General features: G+C 37.2%; 1 protein-coding gene and 1 pseudogene across 1 annotated transcript; one reads left to right on the top strand and one right to left on the bottom strand.

Moving 5' to 3' along the window:
• On the top strand, positions 999–1,820 carry Gm19201 (predicted gene, 19201; annotated as a pseudogene).
• Positions 7,135–8,055, bottom strand: Vmn1r79 (vomeronasal 1 receptor 79). The gene has a single exon (NM_001166835.1). It carries the CDS (start codon positions 8,053–8,055, stop codon positions 7,135–7,137), a length of 921 nt encoding a protein of 306 aa, NP_001160307.1.
• Between the last annotated feature and the right edge of the window lie 8,447 nt (positions 8,056–16,502).

Genomic DNA, 16,502 nt, shown 5'->3' with positions numbered 1-16,502 from the left:
ACACTAGCGAGAACATTAATGCTGCCATATATCTCTCATGACTCCTGACCCTGTGTTTTCACATATGGCTCATTGGAAAGCTTTTCAAATTTCCTGATTTCAGAGAGCTTTGGATCCCACATGCTGCATGAACAGGGTCAAACCCTTTGCAGTAGGATGAGACAGAGAACAAGGGAAGGCCAAGCAGTGTCTGAAGAGCAAAGAAAGGACAGAGAGTTAACCGAGCTCATCTCTGAGGTAGAGAGTCGCTTACATTTCATTTTGGGAAAACATCATGTTTGATAGACATGACATAAGAATGTGGTCTTGGGAGGAATTAAAGTAGTGTCACCAAAATTCAGTAGTTTTGTTCTCTCTTCTTTTTGCTTTCATTTATATTTTTTTGCTGTATACTTGGTTTTCGAAAGGGTGTCTTATAGCCTAGTCTGCTCAAATGCTCTATGAGAATTGAGGATGACCTTACATTCTAATTCTGTGGATTGCACTCTCAAGTGCTAGAGTTCTAGAGCTGCCCTATTACTTCAAGCATTCTTTTTCTGTGTTTGTTTTGTTTTGTGTTATTTTTGATAGCGTCACTTTATTAAGCCCTTATCATTCTGGGGAAACCTATGTATTCATGCTTTCAAATTTCCAGAGATTCACCTGCCTCTGTATCCTAAGTGCTGGTATTAAAGGTGTGTGCTACCATGACTGGCTTTTATAAGCACTATCATTTCAGTTTGAATTGTGTTCCCTGAAATTCATGTGCTGAGTTCTTAACCAGAAAGACTGTGTTCTTATGTCAAGACAAAATTCCTAAATGCCATCATCCCAAAGAAGGCTAGAAGCTCAGGGATTTAAAATTCTACATTCAGGAGATCTCTTTGCCTTAGTCTGCTGGGATTAAAGGTGTATACTACCTTGCCTGGGCTTAGATTTTCCTAGCCCCAATGCCTCAAGATCTCCTTGCCAAGATCTAGGTCAGAAACTTGTGTCTCCCAGCCTCAAGGTCTGGATCACAGTTTTGAATCAAGAAATTGAGGCATTCAGCTTTTCTGAAGATGCCTGCTCATCTGGATTCTCTGAAGACCAAGTTGTCAGTGTGAGCTTCAAAGTTCTCTAGCCAATCATGATTGCCAGTCCTGAAGTGTTCTACGATGCCAGTGATGTTGGTTTTCAAAGGAACATCACCATCAAGTTGTATCTGACTATCAGGCAGTGCAGGGGGAGGCCCTTTTCATCATCCAAATTAGTCCTCCAAGCTGTGGCATACAAGTGAACAAGCTATGGTATAAGCCTGTGGAACAACTCATCTTACCAGAGAGCCTTGAAGGTACAATTGTGTGAGAAAGCCAAGATTTCCATGGTCTCATGCCCAGAAACCTGCACAGAGTGACAGTGAATGATGGAGTGAGTGGGTGTTCTCAGAGTCCTCACAGCTGGGGAAGGAGCACTGCCTCATGAATTCATGTAAGTTGCGGAGGGAGTTGCAGGTGGATTTATCTACAATGTTTACGAAGGTGATGCACTATTACAAAGCCCTTATTCTTGACCCCAGAGACCTGCAGATCATATACAGGACCTGCAAGGGGAAGATTCCTTACTGCAGGAGGCAACTCCAGAAGGTTAAAGACATATCAGAGTGAAGATGTCAGCATGGGCATTTGGATGGCAGCCATAGGACCTAAAGGACACCAAGACAATCTGTAGCTGTGTGAGAAAACCTGTGAGACAGGAATGTTGTCTTCTCCTCAGTATTCACCAGAAGAGCTGAGCAAACTGTGGGAACTGAAGGAACTGTGTGAAGCAAAAGTATGATGATCCCCAAAGACCAGGGGCTGTAAATCCAAGGAAAGCCATGGCTGGTAATGAGCTGTAAGCAGTAGGGTATTACTATTGTTTGCACAGATCTTAGTGAATCAACTAATAACTATAGCATATGTTTTTATTTATAAATTGAAAGATTATTTATACCAAATTATTTTATAAAAATATTGCTAATTTCTGATCACTTATACTAATTAGCAACTCATCAATACCATTTTTGGTTAAATGGCCATATTCAGAAAATAACTACATTTGAATCTCAAGCATGATTACAAAATAGCTCTGCATAACTTAATTAGGCCAGAAAGAAACTACAAAAATGCTGTGTAGCACAGGGGCCACATATACCAAAGTCTGGGTTGCTAGAAATACCAGTTTGTGGATCTCTGATACAGACAACCTGGCCTTGAAAAGGAGATGTTGTAAACTGAAGTTTTGTATTTTACTTTTAGAGATGTTTACTTACATACATATCATGTTTTCTTTTACTGTTTAGTGTAAATCCTGAATGTCTCAGCTTAGTACTGAGACACTCTCACCAAACTGTTTTTGTGGGAATGAATAAAAGTAAACACTACAGGGTCGAGTGTCAGAGGGAAGTGTAGGGAAGGCACTCTATCTTGCCTGATGTTTACCCAAGCTTGCATAGGAGGTGGTGATATGTGCAAGACAGGATTAGTGTACATATAACATAGGGAAAGGTATGTTACAGGTTTGAAGATGTGGTTCCTCAGCTTAAAGTGCATTTCTCAGAATGACCAACCAAATCACTGTAGTAAACTTTTAAAAAGTAGTCCACAGCAGATGTTAACTCTATTCAGATTTAGACTACTGTTTCTATTTCATATTTACATCTTCACATAGTAGAATGCAGTAAGCTGTGAAAACAGAACGGGCAGAAAAATCAATAGTAATCAAAGCCTTTATTATTCCATTACTATACAAACAAATGGTCTTCTAACAGAACATAACATCATTTGTGACTGCAAAGGTTTTGTTTCTGGTGTATACATTCAAGTCATTAAACTCTTACGGTTGGACTGTTACCATTGCACTAGTAGGCAATCTTCATTCTCTTCAAAATAAAACTGTAATGGCTGTAGGTCATTTTTTTACTTCAATGTCTCTGCCTGACATCTAAAATTAGAATCAAGTGGGGAGTGGTAAGATAGATCTGATGGTGCATGTTATCCATGCCACCCTCCAATGGCAGGTGAGGTGTGAAGTCAAAGGCTGCCTCCATTTAGAGCATGTTATGTATGGGCTCACAGTACTGTGGAGAACTAAGCTTAGCTTTGTGTTTTGGCTTAGCAACTTTCCTTGGAACTTTTGTAGGACAACAGAAGTTCTGACACAGGAACTTTTAGAAGACATGACAGCAGTTCCTTTAGCTTTGGAACTGTCATGGAGTCTATCAAAGAAAATAAACTTTTAAATGATGACTACCTGTAGAAACAGCCCCGGTTGAGGCAGCCATTGATGAAAGGCTTGAGTCATTCTACCAGGTGATGCTTTTAACACAGTAGGAAATGGAGCCAGTGTTTGACTCAAGTGGTCTTGACAGTGAGGTGTCATACCATTTTAGTAGCATTTACTATTTCTTCCTCAATCTGAATAACCAGAAATAATTCTCTCACTGAAGAGTACAAAATCTAGGTCTTTGTGATAACTTCCTAAGGGGTTGCTGAAGCTCCCTGGAGTGGGGGCCTTGAGGGGCCCCTCTCAGCCTTGTTTCTCTCTAGAAGACACATAGACTTAAGTGGTTGATGAGGTCCTCCCAGCACGAGCATCCAGTCACCACCAGGATGTGCACACATGACCACTAGGTGTGGAAAAGGAACTCTGAAGAACAAATGCTCTTGTCTGTTAAGAACATACTAGGGACTTTTTCCAAAGTTTACAAAGGCTACAGTGGATATCTTAATTAAGAATACTAGTTTCTTTGAAACTTTAGCTGAAAGTACAGCAATGGTGTGGTATCCCACAAGTATCAAAATGTAGTCAATTATTTTTCTATAAAATTGTTTTTATAAATGCTGTGTTTTTATGCAACTTGTGATAATAAATCTCTATATTGTTTCTGATTCCCTCTCTGGTGATCTGACCTGAAGGGCCTGTGCTTTTGGTGACCAGCAAATCTTCAGATCAATTAGAATGTCTTTGCTGGGATTTTTATGCCTGTGTTATCTCTGTTGTTTGGGTGTCACTGTGGTTCAAAGTACCTGTGAGGCCTCTTGGGTTTCTAGAACAGAATAGCCTCCAGTAAAGTAGAAGTCTTCTCCCAAATTTGTAGACTGGTATATGGAGCTTATGGGAAAGGGTAGAGTTGTGGGTGGTTTGGAGGGCTGTGATCCCTAGGACATCCTTGGTCCATGGGAAAACAGCTGGAGTGGGGTGTAGAGTAGCTATTGGGTTATTTTTAAGATGTAGTATTTTTTTTCTTAATTTTCTGTGACTATCATTATATGTATACATTCCACTTTAATCATGTCCACCCTTTTGCTTGTTCTCCTAAGTCTTCTAGATCTACCTTCATATTTGTAAAATCTCCTAATTTTATATGCTCTAATTTTATAACCTGGAAAGGAAATTTCTAGTTTCCATATAATCATAGGTGTGTAAGGTTTTCCCTGGAGCCTGGTTCACTTACTAGGGACCACATTCTTATGGAAAGCTGCTTTTTCATGCCCAGACTCCATATAACTCCATTTCAGTGAGGACTAGGTTTTATGAACCCCTCTCTCATGCTAGAATGTTGACTAGCCTAAAAGTCAGTGTGTTTAACGCAGGGAATTACAGCTTTCATGAGTTCATCAGTGCAGATGTCCTGTCAAAGCCAGTAGACACTATTTTCTTTAATACTCTCACTCATCTGGTTCTTTGAATTTTTCCATCCTGTTTTCCATGATGTCACCTGAACCTTTGGTGAAGCAAAGCAATAACCCATTTGTGACTGGACATTACAGAGTCACTCATTCTCTGCACTTTGAATACTGTCATAACCACTTCACAGCACAAAGAGATTTCTCTGATGAGTTCTTAGGGTTGCATTAATCTATTGGTGTGGATAGAAGAATTTAGAGAGTAGGTTGGCAATGTCCATTTATCAAAATTAAGACATTCATTATCCATGGAGCCTGTAACACTCTCTCCAATGAATCTTGGCCTGATTTGTAGTACAGGGTGACTTGTAAAGCAGTAGTTCTCAATCAGTGGGTCATGACCATTGGAGAACACATATTTCATCTGATATTAAAAATCCACAACCATTAAACACATTTTTTGTTACAACAGTGGTTTTGCTACTGAGCAGTGTGTCAGTTCCTGAGACTATCAGAAATCTATGCATTTTAATAGTCATGAACCACAGGTTGGGAATCATCAGTATAGAGCAATCCTCAAATCCAAGCAGAAAGTGCCTGGTAACCCCAATAGTAGTTGGGCTACCAATGTTGAAATGGGAGTATCTTACTAAAGTGGTCATTGTTGAAGTGCACAGTGTTCTCAGATGGGTAAGGTTTTTTGTGACTTTCTTCCTCTAACATCCTTATTGCATCTCAGGTGCTAAAGAATACACCGAGCAGTGATGAAACATCTTGGTCAATATGAACTTGATTTCTCATGTCCCATCTCCAGTTTGTGCTATATTCGGTAGGAGAGTCTTGGTATAATGTTATAGTTGGTAGCCAGGAACAATGACAGTAGTGTGCATTATTTTTAGCTATATTCAGATACTCAGAACAAATACTCAAGTGGAAGAACTCCACATATGACTTTTTAGTTAGACTCTGTTAAGGATAAGTCCAAAGAAACACTCACACAGGTAGACATGCAGAGACCTTCCATACGGATTTTCAATTGTCTTTCGTGTTACTTATCACCTCCTGACCACTACATCTATTTCCCCAGTTTATATATTAACCAGTTTTCTGAAATGATTAAAATATACCATGACCATAAATGTGTGTGTGTGTGTGTGTGTGTGTGTGTGTGTGTGTGTGTATGATTGTGTACTTGTATAAATAGGTATCCTTGTTGATTCTGTGTTGGGAATTTTACATCAATATTGATAATTTGAATTTATCTCCTCACTATCAATTATGCATTTTATGGTGTGAACCTGTGCCACTTTGACCTTAAGATGTAGAGTTTCATTAAAATATTGATTTTTATGTAAGAGTATATTTTTCAGGGTTTTCTTTGCCTCCTTTTCTCTCCCAAATAACTACAGGGTATTTCCATAGCTGTTTTATCTCATTTAGGCTCCAAATAAAGACACAGAGACCTGATGTTTTTTATTAACAAGCTGCTGGCACTAAGCTGGGTAGTTTCTGATCTATTGTAACCTGACTAAGCTGCTAAAACCCAGCCAAATGCACAGTTACTTGCCATCTCCTCAGTCATTGTAGTCGATGTGTGCCCTTATGGCTGCTCTTTCATCATGACCTCATGGAGACCCCCCCCCCCCCAGTTATTCCACATGGTCTCTCCACCTCTATTCTTTCTCCCTCTGTCTCTTATTCCTTGGAAACTCTATTCTAAGATCTGACACCCTGTCCTTTTCTCTTCTCTTGCCCAGCTACTGGCTGATAAGCACTTTATTAACCAATGAGAGGTGGTAGGAAAAAAAGCCTTACATATCACCGATACAGCTGGTCCTTCAATAACCATGGCAGTGTCAAGATCTGGATCACAAGCAATCTCTGGGCATAGCAATCAGCATCTGAATACACTGTACACAAAAAGCATCCCCACTATGTTGATAGTTTAAAAAATGTATGTGTAAGAAAATGACAATATATACATGTGATCCTCATTTCATTCTCCATGTGAGTGTAAGGGTGTTTCAGGAAGTTTGAATGAGTGATGAAGGCCATCTTTGAATCTGGATGACACCATACTATAGGTTAATGTAGAGTCTTAATACAAAGGGCCAAAGAAAGGAGACCTGAGCACAGAAATTCATATCTCTGCTTTTTTGACTGGGAACTGAATGTTACCACACAGTGTATGTTCCTCTTTCCACAAATGCATCTCTCCCACTGCTTCTACCTTATCACGATGGACAGAACTTTCAGATGAGAGGGTGAAAGAAACCTTTCCACCTTTGAATTGCCCTTGTTATGTATTTTGTCAAAGGAACAAGAAAAATATATAATAAATCTATCAAACATTTTGTCACAAAATTACTACTGATCATTCCATTAAATGAATCAGTTATATTAAGCTTACTTTTTCAAACTTTAGTTTTAGCATTGTGTAACAGATAAAATGTATGATAATATATAAGAAAAAGATGCCCCAGCCTCATATCATATTTGGAAGAAGTTATCTCTTACCTAAGCATGGTAAAAACAGATTGGAACTAGATCTCATATTGGTGATGAGAACAAAGGGACAAAACATGGGAAAGAATATTTCTAGGGATGTAAATATATTTACTCCCCATATCACTGGATAGTTTAAGTAGGTTCTAATGATAGCCACAATGGAAGAGAATGAGTAAGAGATGACAAATGTGCACAGCAGGATGAGGATAGTTTGGGTGGCTCTGTCTTCAGGTGAGACTTTCAGAAAGTGTTGAGCACTGTGGATATGCTTGACTTGTCTCTTATGTCTGTAGAGAATACTAACCATGGAGATACTTGAGCAGGCCATGAGACCCAGACAGAAGACATCAGAGAAGCACACTAAAGATATATACAATGTAGTTGCTACACTGTCAGAAGCAAACAATGAGCAGTATCCATAACTCAACCTGTTAGTTGCATTTTTCTTGTAATTGGTGCCTGATTCTCTTAGTGGAGTCAAGATGTTTAGAAGCAGGTGCACAAGCCAACTGACTGAGCAGGAGGGACCAATGTACTTGGTTGCTCTGTATTTAAGCTTTATCCACCTGGAGTTATTGGGACTGATGGTGATTGCTTGGAAACAACTCAATAGGCACATAGCATAAAGAGACACCCCCCTTGTTATCCGGGAAATATACACTATTAATTTACATCCCATGTCATCTAGGAAATTCTTAAACCCAAAATATGACATTGTCTGTGGAAACCCTCTTAAGATGACAGTCAAGTAGTTGGCGAAAGTCAAGTGCTCTATAATCAGGTCTTTGGGCGTTAAATGCTTTTCTGTAAATATCAAAATAATATAATAAAATAGGATTGAGGAATTGCCAAACATTCCCACTGTAATCTGGCAGAAGAGAAAAGTTTCTATTGCAAAATTTCCAGGATCCATTTTCATTCCTATTAAAAAAGAAAATAAATTTATTTTGGTCCAAAATCCCTGAACTTGAATTATGAGTATTCATTATTGGTGAAGTAAGCATAAAGCATGCATTACTACAGTATATTTAAATAATTCTCTCACTGCAAAAAGGTGTTTAAAACAGTTTTGTTTGTAAATTATATATTCTCTATTATATTAGTGTAATGAGAAAATAGGACATTTTTACTCAAGTTTAGTATTTTCTCTGACGTGATGGTAGGCATCTTTATTTTTAGAAGTCAAGAGACAGAGACAGACATATCTATTAATTTCTTGGTACCCTTGTCTATGCTGGCAGTTCTAAAAATGTTAGGAATATATACAGATTAAGCATATTATAAAAATATAAAAGATTAATGTGTACGTTTTCTTTTGAATAAACTCAATGTTTTGCAGTGAATTTTCAAAGATGGACATTGATATTATTTGCAAAATTCCATGAAACATTTCAAAATTCATCAAGAAAAAGTGACAGAAGTACTTGAAATGCGTATTTCTAACTATTAAAATATTTAGACTAAATATAAATTTAATATTTATATTTATAAATATTTAAATATTTACAATATTTAAAAATATTTAAGACTAAATTTGGAAAAACCTAAAATATAAAATAAGTTGAAATGGGTTCACAACTTGGATAAATTTCCTATAAGGAATTCAGGAATGTCCAAAATGTGTACAGAAAAAGGCTCAAAATTGCCAATAGTTAAGGGACTCCAATGAGGGGATGGAAGTGAGAACTGCAATGAGAGATCATCACATACTGAATAAAAAGGTGTTAGTTAAAACAAATTACTATAAATAAAAGCAAGAGTTAAAGCAGCTCAGTATATGGAAGACAAGAACCCTAGTGTAGACTCCATAGCAAAGTAAAATACTGTAGAAGTATAAACATTAGTATTGTTTGTCTTCAACATAATTGAAAAATAATAGCCAAGTTCCAATTGTAGTGTTACTGAGTTTCCTATATGATAGGTCATCAACTCTTGTTAATTATAATAACAAAGGCTGTATAGGGAATCTGGCACATAAGATTATACAAAGCGACACAGAAAATGACCAGTATTGAGTAAGAACAGATAAAGGTATTCTATCCTAATGCCCTGCTGAGACACAGCAGTTACCAGGAAGAATGTCAGGAAAACACAATCATTTCTTTCTTGAATGGTTGGGGTAACTTAATGATCAGACCTTCTGATCCTAAAAGAGTCTGTGTACAGTGTATGTCCACATGCACAATGGGATTATATTTATATCCCCCCACACTGGGCACAAATATTAATGTTTAATTATTCTCAAACTAAAATGCTAAAATTCTCAGAGGAAAATGTTAGAAATACAAGGCCTAGAGGCAACCATACAACAACAACACAGGAAATTCACCAAGGATTAACTAATGAACTGCATGAAATTAAAAGCTTTCTGTACATTAAAGGAAACTACCAGCCAAGTGGAGATATAGCCTACTGAATGGGAGAAAATCTTTGATGCCTGAATTTCACTCAGGAGCTTACAACCTACATGCATAAGGACAAATATGGATTTAAAAAATCTTTTCATTAACTTTCCAGTGAACAAGTAGTTAAGAAAATGGGCAAGGATGGCCTCATTGGTCATCAATTGAAGGAGAAGCCCTTAGTCCTGTAAAGGCTCTATGCCCAGGTGTAGGGAAAGGCCAGGGCCAGGAAGCAGCAGGTTGGGTGGGTTGGTGAACAGGGGGGGGGGGGGGTGGGGACTAGGAAAGGGGACAACATTTGAAATGTAAATAAAGTAAATTCTAATTAAAAAAGACAAAAAAAGGAAGAAAGAAAGAAAGAAAGAAAGAAAGAAAGAAAGAAAGAAAGAAAGAAAGAAAAAGAAAATGGGTAATGATTTCTTTATAAACTAAGCACCAATAGGCAATAAATGGTTTCTGAAAGTATTCAATATGTTTACCTATCAAGATAATACAAATTAAAAATTCTTTGTTATTGCATTGCACTCCTTAGAATGATTAAGATCAACAAAATAGACCACAAGAAATGCAGATTATGGTGTGGAAAAAAGGAATCTTCATTCTATAATGGGAGGAGGTTAACTACTTTGTTCATTATAGAAATAAATATGAAGATTTCTCAGTAAGATAGAAAGGACTACGATATAACACAGCTATATAATATCTGGGCATATACTGAGAGGACTGTATGTTCTGTCACAGAGACACTGCACATCCATGCTAAGTGCATAATTTAGAGCAGGAGAGAAATGATGGTCATCAGCAGATAATCGAAGTGTGGTATAAATACAGAGTAGATTTGTAAATCTGTAAAAGAAAATATAATTATGAAACTTTCAGGAATTAGATGGAGTTACAGTGACTTTTAGCAAGGTGACATAGACTTGGGGAAAATAAAGCAGATATTCTGTTTCAAAGACTGATGTGAATCACAGTCTCTCTCTATATATGTAAGAGTGTGGAGACACAGTGGCTTGGACAATAAACCCAAAAGGGAGATCACAGAATGAGGAAAAAAAAAACTTGTTGAGGAATAAAAGGGAGGGGTGTAGAACAAATGTGCCATTAAAGTGGGAAGGAATATATATATATATTTATATATATATATATATAGCACGTGGGTGGGATGGAAGAGAAAAGTTTAAGAAGAGAATGAAAAATAAATTTAATGGAAAATATCATAATGAAATCTAATACTAGATACTATGTATGCTAATTAAAACATGTAAAAAACAAAGCCAAATTAGAAAAAAGGAGTGTAGTTTCATAGTAACTTTTGCTCTTTAATAATGACAGTTTTCATAGTCAGTCAATGAAAGGAGAACAACTTGCACTCAATTCTTAAAGTTCTTAGGAACATTATGGAAAGAGAGACACAGCTCCTAAAACATATCTACTAACTTCTATACATGTCCACTGTATTAGCTGCATTTGCCTTCACAAAAATAAATGGATTGTGTAATGCAAATTAAAAAACCATTAGAGTGATGATTCACATGGCTGCAAGAAGAACGTGACTGTTCCAGGGACACAGCCTTGGGTTTGTGATGAAAACGTCCTGCAACTCAGGTCATGGCTGAGCTGTATACCCACAATGTTAAGCAGTATAAAATGTTTATAGTTTGAAATTTGTTCTAATCTTAAATGTAAGGGGATTGTGGTTAATATATGAAAAGTTGAGGTTATGTTACATGGTACAGAGCTACAGTGAATGCAGTCAAGTAAAGTCAAAACTGACACAGGCTCATAGGTTAGTGATATCAAATTTAGGGTCCCAATGATGAATTTGCATTTTTGTTTATAAAGAAGAATTTGAAGTATATTAGATAGGAGTAAAATGTAAAGATTTGTTTTCATTTGGGTTTCTCTTTGTAACAGCAATCCATGGCATCAACCATGTATGTGATATCTTCTGAAATTCTACACATTGGTCATGAAAAGAGAAATAGAGAAACCCGTACATACCTATGTCTATTTTCCAGAAGTAGAGAGGCCTAAGTGGACAGGCTTCACATGCCATGGCCACTGTATGTGTTTGTTCTTGCAAAGAATACATGAGCTGGAATCACATAAAAAAATTTTAAGATGTATTTAGTGAAACATAGAAATCACAGAAATATCTGTCATATTTCTGACTATCTGAAGTACCAAGAAATAAAACATTTTCCTACCACAACAAATATAGTACATTCAATTTATGAATTAATCTTTATGCCTCCATACAATTCAATTTTCCTAATTAATCACCTTATAACTCTACCACTGATAAGATCATTTCATTTACTAGAATCAGTATCCTCTTTCACTCATTATTTGAATCCTGCTTTATAAAGATAAAAATATAATGTAGAGATTTTGAGAAGTATAAAAACTGGTGAGTAGGAGGAAGAAAATGAATAAAAGTACTTTACCATATTAGGATAAGATGTGGATGTAGTAGATTGCTTTTCCAGCCATTGCAAGGTCCTGGATGTGGATCCCATTGTCATCAGTAAATAAAAATAAAAATATCCAATTAAACCTTTCTTTGAAAGTCTAAAATTTAGAAGGAGACATGCAAAAAAAAAATAGAAAGAGGTAAAGGGAAACAGAGACAAACAGAGAGAAGAGAAAGAGAAAAAGGCTAAGTGAAGAAAGGAAAGAAGAAAATGAGATGATATCTGTGATAAGAGAAACTCAGTAGCCTTCTACAAAAGGAAAAGGGTTCACATAATGTGGGGAGTATTGGAGACAGTCTGCTTTGCCCCAAGTTGTAAATAGTCCAATTTCATCCAAAAGCCCATTCAAGTTCCAATGCCTAAAACAACCCACAGTCCCCTTTTCCTACTACGTATGCCTTGAGTTCTTTCTCTCTTTCTTTCCTTCACCTTTCTTCCTTACTTACTTTATTTCTTTCTTCCCCCTTCCTTTTTCCTTCTTCCCTCCCTCCCTCTCTTCCTTCCTTCTTTCCTTCCTTCTTCCTTCTTCCTTCCTTCCTTCCTTCCTTCCTTCCTTCCTTCCTTCCTTCCTTCCTTCCTTTCTTCCTTCCTTTTCTTTCCCTTTTTTTTGCTTCCTTCCTTATTCCCTTCCTTTTCCCCTTCGTTTCAGTAGAGCTGACGTAATTTTTAATATAGATTTTAACTACAACTAAAATTAAGAGAAACTGTTGTGAAAAAGTTAAGATGCTCCCAGTAGCACTAGCATGCCTTTTCCCAAACCTGCTTCCTAATGTCTTCAGTTCTTACTACTCCTGTGCACTAGTCACTTACCTCAATGCTGGATGACACCACTGTAGTAGCTATTGTGAGAAGTGAGTCAGCTGAAGCTGTGGTGAGACACTATCCCTCAATTAAAGGTTCAAAATCTCCTGATATTCTTTCCCAGAGGACAGGTCATTTTAAACTCAGATCTAGAACCATGTTGACAGCACCTCCACAAGAGCCTGAGGTAACTTTTAAAGACCTTGGTCCTGAGTTCCTGTCAGAAAACAAAACAAATAGTAGTATGGATCACAGGAACAACTCCAAGGAAGCAACTGGGAATTAGAATAGAAACTTTTCTCTCAGCCTTTGAAACACAGGATGACATAGAGGCATGCAGAAGGCACATGGTTTCATTGCTATGAAAGTATAATTTCATGACCTTGACTCTGGAGGGTCCTACCCTGTCATCCAGAATCTTAGACAGTTTCAACATCTCAAGTGTGTTTAGTCCCAAAGATACTCAGGACAAATGGCTAACTGAGGGGCCTATTAACATATCAGCAGATTCTGTCTGCCAGATTCTCACAGCATTGCAAACAACCTCTTACAGGGTTTGGTTCCTTTCAGCACAACCCCTGCCATTCAAATTAAAACTCTTTATACTCTCATCTTCCCTTCACTTCCCCTAGCTCCTCTATCCTTTAAAACCAAGATATGTTGGTTTATGGGCTACAGTTACCCCATATCTACCCAGACACAGGGTAACCGTGTTCTCACTGCTTAGAAGAAAATAGAGCCATCCCTGACAGTGAAAGGAGCTGAGCAGAGAGGACCAACTGTTGGTCTTGTTTCTTCTCAGGGTGTTCCTTGTCTTCTTGATTCTTCTCATGCACTATTTTAGTTTCTTTTGCAGTGTTTTCTTTGACTTCTGCTGCCCTCCTCACCTCTCTCCTCTTATGCCTGGTTCTGTGCATGGGCCTTGTCTAATGTGCTACAATTTCTCAGAGCCTTGGATGCTTTCAAATGCTTCTGAATGTTCTCTGTTTCATATCTACAATAAAAACCTTCTTGCCAATGAGAACTTGGTGTGGTCATATCCACATTTTCATTCAAAAATGTCCAATTATTAATGCGCCACATTCTTCAGGTTAAGGTTTTGAAATGATTAACCCATGTTTTGTGTGTGTGTGTGTGTGTGTGTGTGTGTGTGTGTGTGTGACTCTTTGTTGACTCTTATGTTTTAGAGAAATACATTATATGTGCATAATACATTTTATACACATTGTATATAAAGTTGGGTCAATCATCGCAGTGTGAGCTATCATGAAGAGGGCTGATGGGAGCTTAGCTTTAATTGAATGCACGTATAATAGGAATGCATGCCAAAGTAGCAGGTTTTATGAAGCATCATTATATATGGGGGTTTGCCTTTCTCAATATAATTACAGAAAATGTAAATATGATTATAACTGTAGTGATGCTTCCCGTATCAGTATGAGAGATTTCTCTTTTGATGTCTTTGTAGATATAGTGTTGGTAGAATTATAAATTGCATTTAAAAAAAATAAATAGTGTGATGATTAACAAAATTATTTTTGTATGTTTTTTTTAAACCATGAAGAAATTGATATTTTCCTTTATGATTTTAGAAAAATATATTTTCCTAAAAATAACTAGCCTGTGGTGAGATAGTACAATCAGGAGAACAATTGTTTTTTTTCAGGGGACTCAGTTGAGTGCCCAGAACCAATTTGGTAGATAATAGCCATCCAAGATAAACTTGAGCCCTCTTCTGACCTGCATGAACAATCATTATATATATGGTATAGGTACATGTATACATATTACAATACATAAAAGTAAACATTTTAAAAATATTTACTACCTTGTCACTAGACAGCTTCATCCTTTTAAGTTCTGTCATTAATTACATTCAGGATCCTACAAATTTGAGGTGTATAAAAGAGAAATTTCTTCTTTCTCTGCTATCTATTTATGGAGATGAAATATGAATATGCCTAAAACTTCATTGTGCTAATCACTGAAGACATCCTCCTTCAAGAACACTTCAGGTGGATTCTTCTGTGGAATTACAAAAGAATAAACCTTTATGTCTATTTCTCTCTTATTGATATAAAAACATTTTATATTCACTAGAAATTTTCCTTTAAGTAGATTATAATTATTTAATTAGTTAAACAAACTTAAGAATTGTGTAAATGTCAGATTCTGTACTTAGGTGGTAAAGCCCAGGGTCTTTTAATGAACATAACTGAATAGAGAAAAGCAACAGAAAATATAGTTTACAGCCTTAAAAATGGGAACCGTCATGGGAAAGGTCTGGTGACAAAATGAATCATAATTGCATGGATATATATAATGGGGGCACTTCCCATACCAGGAAGTAGCCTTTACATACATATAGCCACAAGCAGATTCATTATAGGAAACAGCCTTTAGTCGGTAGATGTAGTCTCCCCAGTGTCAGGCAAACATGATATCTATTATACTATGGAAACCCAAGTAGCCTCCAGAGTGAAGAAAGCAGTCTGCCCTACCAATAAGTAGCCTCCACATAGCAGGAGGTGGGTCCCATTATAAGTGAACATATTTTTAGAGTATCACTTCGAAAATTAGGAATAATATCAATGTGGCTTACTCCATCTGTTTCTTCAGGTTGTTGTTTCCACCATCTTGATATGAAAGGAAAGATAACCTACTGGTGTGCAGACTGGAAATATAATTATGTGTCATGTGGGGAATAGATTAGTCTTTCCTGTGATTGTGATCAGACTCTTAAGTACACAACCTATAAGTATATTATTTCCTGGTTTCTTACCAAACAGAGCAGTTCTTGCAGGATATTTCCTCACGTGGTGAACTCTTGTTGGTCTGTGTTGCACCCACCTCAGGGCAGGCTACTCCCTTGAGAAGCTGAAAGGCAGGGGGTTTGTCTGCTGCCAGGAGGGTGCTAGGCTTCAGGGAAGAGCCTAGACAATGCTCTTGGGGTGGGAAATCTCAGACTGAGATGTGGGCATTGCTCAGTATTGTAATGCTAATTATTTCTTCAAGACTTTGTCCCCAGGAAGGAGAGAATCCAGGAAGTAACCCCAACTGAAGTTATGGGAACTCCCTCCTGGCTGCCCAGCAAGTTATCCCTGATTGATGAATAAAGATGCCTACAATCTATAGCTGGGCAGAAGTGAGATAGGTGGCATTTGTGGTTTCTAGGCTTGGAGTCTGAAAAGAACTTCAAGGAGTGAGAGAAGGTGGAGAGACAAGGATGTGGATTGTGAAAACATAGCCATGAGGACTAGTGATTAGAGTTAAGAGCTACCCGGATGATACATGGCAAATTATAACTTGGAGTTATTGATGGGAAAGTAGATTCTAATAGCATAGAGGGCAGATATCTGCCCAGCTCTAGTGTGGATTAAGGCTTATAATAATAATAATAATAGTTGTGTGTCTTTTATCCAGGAGCTGAATGATCAAAAGTGGGGCAGAACCTCCTAATTGAGATTAAATATTTTCAACAATAAATTGGTTAACCAATATGTGGCAAGGACTCACTTTTAACAGAATTAATTTTAGATTCTTTGTTTAAAAAATGTGTGTTATTCCTTTAAGACTAGGAAGCCAGAAAAAAATGGTTCCTTAGCAACATTATTTTTTTCCCCCAAGCTGCATGGGATTCTTGACAAGGATTGAAATCCATGCTGGTTTTGAATGCATGATTCCAG

Source organism: Mus musculus, chromosome 7, assembly GCF_000001635.26.
Source record: "Mus musculus strain C57BL/6J chromosome 7, GRCm38.p6 C57BL/6J".
Classification (NCBI taxonomy): Eukaryota; Metazoa; Chordata; class Mammalia; order Rodentia; family Muridae; genus Mus; species Mus musculus.
The sequence above is the reverse complement of the archived record's forward strand: the minus strand, read 5'-3'. Positions and strand labels throughout refer to the sequence as shown.

Coding starts and splice junctions, on each gene's coding strand:
- Vmn1r79 (NM_001166835.1), bottom strand. CDS start 8,055: ATGAAAATGGATCCTGGAAATTTTGCAATAGAAACTTTTCTCTTCTGC.